This window comes from Oncorhynchus clarkii, chromosome 26 (assembly GCF_045791955.1).
Source record: "Oncorhynchus clarkii lewisi isolate Uvic-CL-2024 chromosome 26, UVic_Ocla_1.0, whole genome shotgun sequence".
Taxonomy (NCBI): Eukaryota; Metazoa; Chordata; class Actinopteri; order Salmoniformes; family Salmonidae; genus Oncorhynchus; species Oncorhynchus clarkii.
The window spans coordinates 33,939,078-33,948,370 of NC_092172.1; the positions used below are offsets into that span (position 1 = coordinate 33,939,078).

At 43.5% G+C, this 9,293-nt stretch overlaps 1 protein-coding gene across 1 annotated transcript; it reads right to left on the reverse strand.

Annotated features, from left to right (window-relative positions):
* Positions 1 to 3,407: 3,407 nt before the first annotated feature.
* Positions 3,408 to 7,133, reverse strand: LOC139384908 (talin rod domain containing 1). The gene has a single exon (XM_071129810.1). It carries the CDS (start codon positions 5,187 to 5,189, stop codon positions 4,125 to 4,127), a length of 1,065 nt encoding a protein of 354 aa, XP_070985911.1. The 5' UTR covers positions 5,190 to 7,133; the 3' UTR covers positions 3,408 to 4,124.
* Between the last annotated feature and the right edge of the window lie 2,160 nt (positions 7,134 to 9,293).

A 9,293-nucleotide genomic window follows, 5' to 3' on the forward strand; every position in this document is an offset into this window, starting at 1 on the left:
ATACGTTGTTACACCCAGATTATAACCTGTTGAAAACTGGTCAAGATTACGTTGTTACACCCAGATTATAACCTGTTGTAAACTGGTCGAAAAGACTTCGTTACACCCAGATTATAACCTGTTGTAAACTGGTCAAGATTATGTTGTTACACCCAGATTATAACCTGTTGTAAACTGGTCGAAAATACTTTGTTACACCCAGATTTGAAACAGAAGTCAGAAATTTACAGGAATTTGACAACGACCATTGTGTCAACCTCAACACAAACGTGATCTACTTCTGTTCTTTCAAAATATAGAGATCATGGGCCATATACAAATTAGGAATGACTCAGATTAAGAGTGCTGATCTAGGATCAGGCACCTAACGTCCATGTAATCATATTCATTGTTATCTAAATGGCAAAACCGATCCTAAATCAGCAATCCTACTCTCATACAACTATGCGAGAAATAGTAGTCAAAACATCTCTCAGATTAGAAACAATACAGAATACCACTGAACACTATGATCAATACCACTGGATAAAACCACTGAATGACAGATTGACCTGCAGTCAGTCGGGCTGGTGTGAGTTAGGACGGGGATTCAGTTAAGACCCGTCCTCAGATGCCGAACGCTGCTCATCCCTACATCGTAACCTTTTCATTAAAGCGGGATTTGAGAGCTAAACGTCAGTCAAGAGCACCAGTTTATGGGGGCTTTGTCTCAGAGAGAGGAGTGAGTGTGGTGGGCCTGTGGATTGTGTGTGTGTGTGTGTGTGTGTGTGTGTGTGTGTGTGTGTGTGTGTGTGTGTGTGTGTGTGTGTGTGTGTGTGTGTGTGTGTGTGTGTGTGTGTGTGTGACAAAGTTTAGGCTGGGTCAAAGAGGATGATTTTTCCATATGTGTGGTGGCGAAGGTGAGATAGGGACACACAGACATCAAACACACACATGGACATGGGCTCCCGAGTGGCGCAGCGCTCTAAGGCACTGCATCTCAGTGCTAGAGCCGTCACTACAGACCCTGGTTCGATTCCAGGCCATGATTGGGAGTCCCTCTAGCGAGAGGGGCGAGATGTGCTTATGGTGAAGCGCTACGATAACAAACGGAACAGATCAGGGTCTATCCTGCTCAGAGTGTGTATTCGTACTTGCGTGCGTAGGAAGACTGGACGGGGCCTCTTGAGGACATTTTCAAAGGAACAATGAAGCTGACACAACATGGAGTGACCTTGAGTTAGATGAAAACTAAAACACACTGAACGGTAGTTAACACTCGAAGCCAACAGTTACTGTATGATGTACTAACACGTTGATGTGCATGTTATAACCCGATTATGCATTGGTTTATCTCAGTAGACCAATTGCCACATAAAAAGTGTATTATAAATGTTATCATATTATATGTTAATGCACTAAGAACATATAAGAATAAAGAATAAATCCTTGTCTGTTGTCTTTCATCCAAGTGATACTAGCAGGGCCGTCACTCTGTCTTGCAAAGTTGTTCAGTCTATGACTGGTCAGTTATTAATGTTCAGTATGGGGCGGCAGGGTAGCCTAGTGGTTAGAGCATTGGACTTGTAACCGAAAGGTTGCAAGTTCAAATCCCAGAGCTGACAAGGTACATGTTATATGTTAATGCACTAAGAACATATAAGAATAAAGAATAAATCCTTGTCTGTTGTCTTTCATCCAAGTGATACTAGCAGGGCCGTCACTCTGTCTTGCAAAGTTGTTCAGTCTATGACTGGTCAGTTATTAATGTTCAGTATGGGGCGGCAGGGTAGCCTAGTGGTTAGAGCATTGGACTTGTAACCGAAAGGTTGCAAGTTCAAATCCCAGAGCTGACAAGGTACAAAATCTGTCGTTCTGCCCCTGAACAGGCAGTTAACCCACTGTTCCTAGGCCGTCATTGAAAATAAGAATTTGTTCTTAACTGACTTGCCTAGTTAAATAAAGGTAAAATAAAAAAAATAAATAAAAATGTTCAGTATCAGGACCTGTATTCATAAAGCAGCAGGGTAGAGTGCTGATCTAGGATCAGGTCCCCTCTTTCCATTTAATCTTACTCATGATTATGTAAAACTGATTCTAGATCAGTTGAATGGCTTTATGAATACAGGCCCGGGCCTGAACCACAGTGAATGAAACTAAACTGATTCTAGATCAGCACTCCTACCCTGAAAGGCTTTATGAATACAGGCCCGGGCCTGAACCACCTCATAGTGAATGAAACTAAACTGATTCTAGATCAGCACTCCTACCCTGAGAGGCTTTACGAATACAGGCCTGGGCCTGCACCACCTCATAGTGAATGAAACTAAACTGATTCTAGATCAGCACTCCTACCCTGAGAGGCTTTATGAATACAGGCCTGGGCCTGCATCACCTCATAGTGAATGAAACTAAACTGATTCTAGATCAGCACTCCTACCCTGAGAGGCTTTATGAATACAGGCCCGGGGTTACACCACCTCATAGTGAATGAAACTAAACTGATTCTAGATCAGCACTCCTACCCTGAGAGGCTTTATGAATACAGGCCCGGGGTTACACCACCTCATAGTGAATGAAACTAAACTGATTCTAGATCAGCACTCATACCCTGAGAGGCTTTGTGAATACAGGCCAGGGGTTACACCACCTTATAGTGAATTAAACAAACCACAACAAACTGCTGTATTGTACTTTGAAACCCTGTGTTAAAGGCTATGTGATATAATTACAATATCTGGCTGACATGGCAACCTGAATGAATTTACATGGCTAATTTCCATCAGAGTACAGCGTGTGTTTTCTTTCAGGCAATAAAGGCTGTTATTAATCATCATCTGTAATAGTCCCCACTAGCACCTGTTCCTTCATGTTACTACAGACAACATATACATCATGTTAATGGGCCCATATTCTTTCATCATATCAAATCAGATTTCAGAACAAATAATGATGATAAAATCTAGCTATCAATCAATCATCACAATATTTCAAACACATGAGAGAGATCGACACAGAGAGAGAAAGAAAGTCAGTCTTCTAACTACTGTGTTTCACCTTGTTAAATCATGGTAGCTACACACTGTCTTTATGGTCACGTTTTAAACAAGGTCCATCTTGTGAGGGTAAATGTAGCCCTCATAAACCATTAAGAGGTCTACATGGAGAGCTCATAAATAATGTACAAGCAAATGTCATACAATACCAGGGTGATACTACAGGTCCTCACATCTAGTGCTCTGCCAAATGTGGCAAACCCTTAAGCCAGCCTTTAAACAATATAAACATAGATTATAAGTGATTTGTGGAGCATTTAGGGTTAAATGTGACTGTCTACATCACATAGTGAAGTATTGGTTGTTATAACACAGAGTCATTTATATTAACGGTATGCTGACACAAAGACTGATCTGAGAGCAGCGCTTATGAGAAACAACCTTTTTTAATAGTTGAAATAAATACTAATTTATACATGCATGATCCAAAAAAAACAACCACATTAACAATACTATGGTAAGTCTGGTAGATAGTGTAAAACCTATGGTACACACTCACAGCAGCTTTTACCCATTTTAAGAATTTCACACATTGAAAAACACAAGCGATGAAGAACAGTCTTCTTCTTACTTCCTACTCTCACTAGAGCACATGTACTTCTACTAGAGGTCACCTGGGGGTCCATAGGTGATAGGTCACACACACACGGCAGGCTACATCCATCATTTCATATTTGGCGTTTTCACCAATAGCTGAAAACTGAGGTAAACTTGATCAGGTTTTAAGATCATTGTATGTTTGTTTTTGGCAAAGAGAAGGTCAACAGGTGTATGTAGATTGGAGACTGAGTTTAAGTTGTCAGTTTCTTATGGTGAAGTTCTGGTCACATCCAGCGCAACCAAAACCTTGTTTTCCGATGTTGTTACTTTAAGCTCAGTAAAAGTCCAAACACAGCACACCTATCTCAATCGTAGAACCAGATCCAGACTCCTTCCTTTGTGTTCTCTCTCTGCACTCACTCAACCTCCCGACCCTAAACGAACAGGGCCAATCCGAGCGTCTCTTTGGTATGCCAAAACAAGGAGATAGAGATGGGATTTCCTCATCCACGATCACTTTTAGAGGTTTATTTCCATGTCTTTATGAAACTAATTCACAGAGTGGGAATTGACTGGCGGTAGAGTCCTGGGTGAAGACCTCTCCCTTAGCGCCTGTGAGAGCAGCGTGCAGCCGTCCGACACCGCGCAGGCCGAGTTGCGCAAGCGCTCCCTGTAGTCCGCCATCTTGGTGCTGCTCTCTGGATGCTGGGAGACGTCCCGGAGGCCCTGAGTGAGAAGGACGCACGCTGACACCACGCTCATGGCGCCGCCCAGAACTGCCGTCTGCACACCCTTCCCCTCGGGTGACACGCTCGCTGCCCGGCCTAAAAACTGTGGTTCCGTGGCAAACCCGACCAATGCGTTTACCGCTTGGACCAGCGCCGCGCTGAACAGGACGCAGCGGTTGCGCGTCAGCTCGCTGGGCTGCGTCTTGACTTCCCGGACACAGGCCAAAAGGGCCGTGCCGCTCGTGCTAATGCTCTTGACGCTGAGCTTGAACTGTTCTTTGGCGAAGCGGTCCTTGGACCTCTCGCTGGCCAGGCCCGAGGCATCTGTCAGGGTCTTGAGGTTGCAGGAGATGTTCTGAGATAGCTCCAGTAGAAGCTGGGGCGTGAGGTCTGGCAGCGGCGTGACCCGTAGGATGCCACAGCTCTGCTCCACCTCGTGGCGGCACCGTGTCACTTTGTAGCGGTCCACCAGCCCTGGCAGACACGGCTGAGAACCCGAGGTCTCCACAGCTGCTAGGTATGCAGCGTGCGCCGAACACTCGGTCAACGACACCACCAGGTCCCCCATCTCTAGTAAGCGGTCTCCCACCTCGACGAAGCGGCCCATGTTGAGCTGCGACTGGATGTCGTGGGTGAGGATGGAGAGTTCCTTTGTGCGGGCGATGACCGTGTCGCGGCACTGCTCGAAGGTCTCGGCCACCGCCACGCCATCCGCGGTGACCACGGGCCGTGTCTCGCTGCAGAGCAGGAGGAGGTCGGCAACCAGCTGCATCTTGCCCTTACACGTGTCACAGATGGACGAGAGCTTCTTCCTCTGCTGCAAGCTGCTGCTCTGTGTGCTGCTGGAACCCTCGCTAGCTGACCTCCCTGAGCCACTACTAGCCATAGTAGGGGGGTCAAGCTGCTCGATTTGTGGGGGGGATTTCAATGAGAAACGTGTTTTACGTCGTCACACACTCCATGGTCAGAAAGCGTAGTTTAAGACATTGTTATTAACGATAACCCACACCCCTATAAGTGTAAAACTGTGAGTTTGAACTGGCCAGAGAATATTCCTTATAGTCCTTCAGAGTACATGTAGTCCACTGTATGTGGCAATGTGAGATTGCAAAAAAGCATAGGGCATTGTATTCTCAAAGTAAACATTTGCTGAGATCAAAATAGAAGTTCTAAGTCATGGTACTCCAGCTCATTATTCTCATACAAAGTACGGATATGAATTCTGTTGGGGTTAAATTAATAACTTGGTTTTGAGCTATGATCTATAAAATGAACTATTCTAAACACTTACTCTTCAATGAGAGCTCCTTCCTTTACATTTTTTTGTGACGAGAATCCCTTCAAATTATAACTTTTCATTTACTCAGTGTTTATAACTTATTCGTTGTCATGTTTACATATTAAATAAAATGCCCTGGAAAAAAACTTCAACCACCTGCTAATATCAATTGTCGTCCCAGGTTTTCGCTAAACGAAAAATTCACAGGTTATTGTAATAAAATCACACACAAAACTGCAGTGCCACCAAGGTGCCTATACTTCAGGCTAAGTGCTGACTGTACAAAGATAATATTAAAAGTTATGAATTTAATAAAATCAAAAAATATTATCGATCTGATAATATTTTAACTACAATTTTAAGACGTGTCCTTTTTTCTGATTAAATTTACTCGAGAACACGATAGGATTTTAAAATACCTGCTTGCTTGAAGGCAGGGTGTATGTGAACCGTATTGTCCGTTGAAGAGTTCCCACTAAATTTGACCACCCTAGTTTGACCGGGAGGCTGGCTCATTACAGTTACAAGGAGAGTACCACCCAGACTGTTCCGTTCGACCACTCCTCGCTCCCTCTGCCTTTCCTGCATCATCATTACATGAGTCTTTCCAAACAGAAGGCTCCAAAAACGCAACAGGCCAATTGCACTGGCCCTCCCGCGACTTTCAACCTCTTCTTTTTCATACACAGTCCCGTGATAGACACTTGTTCGTCCGGCAGGTTCGATTCCATAGGCATATCTATTGTCCATAAGCACTTCTTAGCAAAACGCAGGGCGTGAATGTCTTGTCCGGAGTATCCTGTGTCGGGTTTCGGTTTTGATATCCATAGCAGTCGTGTCCCTGTTGAAATGATGACCTAACCTCCTGAACACATCTGAAACAATCTTTCACAACTAACATGTCGGTCGACAACAAGACATCACTGAAAAATGAGTGTTGGGGATTCCAAACTGAAAGTCAGTTGTGCTCTCTCCCGCTACATATTCTGTATTGCCTAGTATCAGGAAGCAGCGAGGGTGTGGTCGCACTAAAACGGCTTGATTGTAGCGAAGTAGCAACGCAGGCAGCGAGGCAAAAAATGATAGCCTTCCGCTGAAATAATATGTAACTTTAAAACTGTGTTTACGGTCTATCTGGCTCGTCAATATAGAGCAAAAAATCCCGGCGCGCGTTCATCAAATGGTCCAATACGATTCCACAGTTGTCCCGGATAGTTGTTGGCTTTCCTGATGAGTTTTATGGTCCGGATTTTAGGGCAGACTGCTCCCTCTGCCATGAGCCAGCCCTTCCCAAGGCCCCGACGTGGGTGCATTCGACTACCGGTATAAGGGCAAAGTTACACCCAAAACGCAGTTCTCCAAAATGACCGACAGTCCGCCCCGTATTTCATTTATTTGGTTACCTTAATTTCCCTTCTCAAAATCAATCAAAACGTGTGATACTCCGAGACCGCGCCGTTCTTACTTATACAAATCCAAACTTATTTTACACTGCTCATATTGACTGCTATAACACAGTTGTTGGATTCTATTAGAATGAGTCGCGTCTTTACAGTGCGCTCATTTGGACTTTAATTATGTGTTTCGTGTTTCCGCTCTTCACGAAGCATAGGATACGTTTCCACTTGGTGAGATTGAGCTATTAATAATAACCATGATGTATATAAACCCTGGATTGCTGATGCTATGTATTGGCCATTGAGAGGCTTTGAAGGCTCTGTTCGGCCATATTGGCACTTCCCAGTACGGTCCTCCATAGGAAAGAATGGAATTCTACAGTATTTCAAGTAGAAATTACGTGTATTTAAGTATTGTTGATGTTGTAGTGGGGACCGTAACATTAGCAATCTCAAAAAATTACACTTGAAGGATTAAAAAAATAAAAATACATCTATGTATGTTTAGCTCACATAATATAATTGAAAAGTATGCATTAAGGTGTGTGTAATTTAATAAATGTGGCAAAAAAATGAATGCAGACATTAATAAATGCCTTTCTATAACTTTCTATGTATTTTTTTCAATGGTAGGGGTGTGCCAAGATGGAGGCATGGTGGCTTCAACACAGCTCATGTAGTGCATCTATAAACAATTGGCAACAGCCAATTTATTACACAGAATCAGCCAGTCTTATTTAACTCACAACCAATGACATTAAGCTAAGGGCCACAATGTATCAAAACAACTTTTATTTGTCACATGTGCCGCATACAACAGGTGTAGAACTTAGAGTGAAATGCTTACTTCTAACAATGCTTTAAGAAGTTAAGAAAACGAAATAAAAATAAGTGTTAAGTCAAAAATAGAAAAGGAAAGTAACAAATAATTAAACAGCAGCAGTAAAATAACAAGGGAGGCTATATACAGGGGGTATCGGTACAGAGTCAATGTGGAGGCTATATACAGGGGGTATCGGTACAGAGTCAATGTGGAGGCTATATACAGGGGGGTACCGGTACAGAGTCAATGTGGAGGCTATATACAGGGGGGTACCGGTACAGAGTCAATGTGGAGGCTATATACAGGGGGTATCGGTACAGAGTCAATGTGGAGGCTATATACAGGGGGTATCGGTACAGAGTCAATGTGGAGGCTATATACAGGGGGTATCGGTACAGAGTCAATGTGGAGGCTATATACAGGGGGTATCGGTACAGAGTCAATGTGGAGGCTATATACAGGGGGTATCGGTACAGAGTCAATGTGGAGGCTATATACAGGGGGTATCGGTACAGAGTCAATGTGGAGGCTATATGCAGGGGGTATCGGTACAGAGTCAATGTGGAGGCTATATGCAGGGGGTACCGGTACAGAGTCAATGTGGAGGCTATATACAGGGGGTATCGGTACAGAGTCAATGTGCGTGGGCACCGGTTGGTTGAGGTAATTGAGGTAATATGTACATGTAGGTAGAGTGACTAAAGTGACTATGCATCGATTATAAACAGAGAGTAGCAGCAGCATAAAAGAAAGGTCTGGGTAGCCCTTTGATTAGCTGTTCAGGAGTCTTATTTTTATTTTTTTATTTAACCTTTATTTAACTAGGCAAGTCAGTTAAGAACAAATTCTTATTTACAATGAATGCCTAAGAACAGTGGGTTAACTGACTTGTTCAGGGGAAGAACAACAGATTTTTACCTTGTCAGCTCAGGGATTCAATCTAGCAATCTAGCAACCTTTCGGTTATTGGCCCAATGCTCTAACCACTAGGCTACCTGCCGCCCCTTATGGCTTGGGGGTAGAAGCTGTTGAGGAGCCTTTTGGTTCTAGACTTGGCGCTCCGGTACCGCTTGCCGTGCGGTAGTAGGGAGAACAGTCTATGACTAGGGTGCCTGGAGTCTTTGACAATTCTGAGAGAATGTACTATAAAAATGTATTAAATTGTATTGAGACTATCTGGAAATAAGAGAAACAGAATGCAGAACTCATGTTCTGTACCATAACAGAAGCATATCATAGCCATGGATTCTTGCACTTTTTGAAGAGTTTGTTGGCCTATTTAATTTAATGATTAAATAATTATAATTATTTAATGGTTTTACTGACCACCTTTCTTAGGGCCAAATGGCCCAGGTGTCCCAAATGACACACTATTCCCTACATATTGATCTACTTTTGACCAGGGCCTATAGCGCACTATATCCAGAATAAGGTACCATTTGTGACACAACCCAAATGGCACCACTCTTACAAATCTCGTCATCATATCTC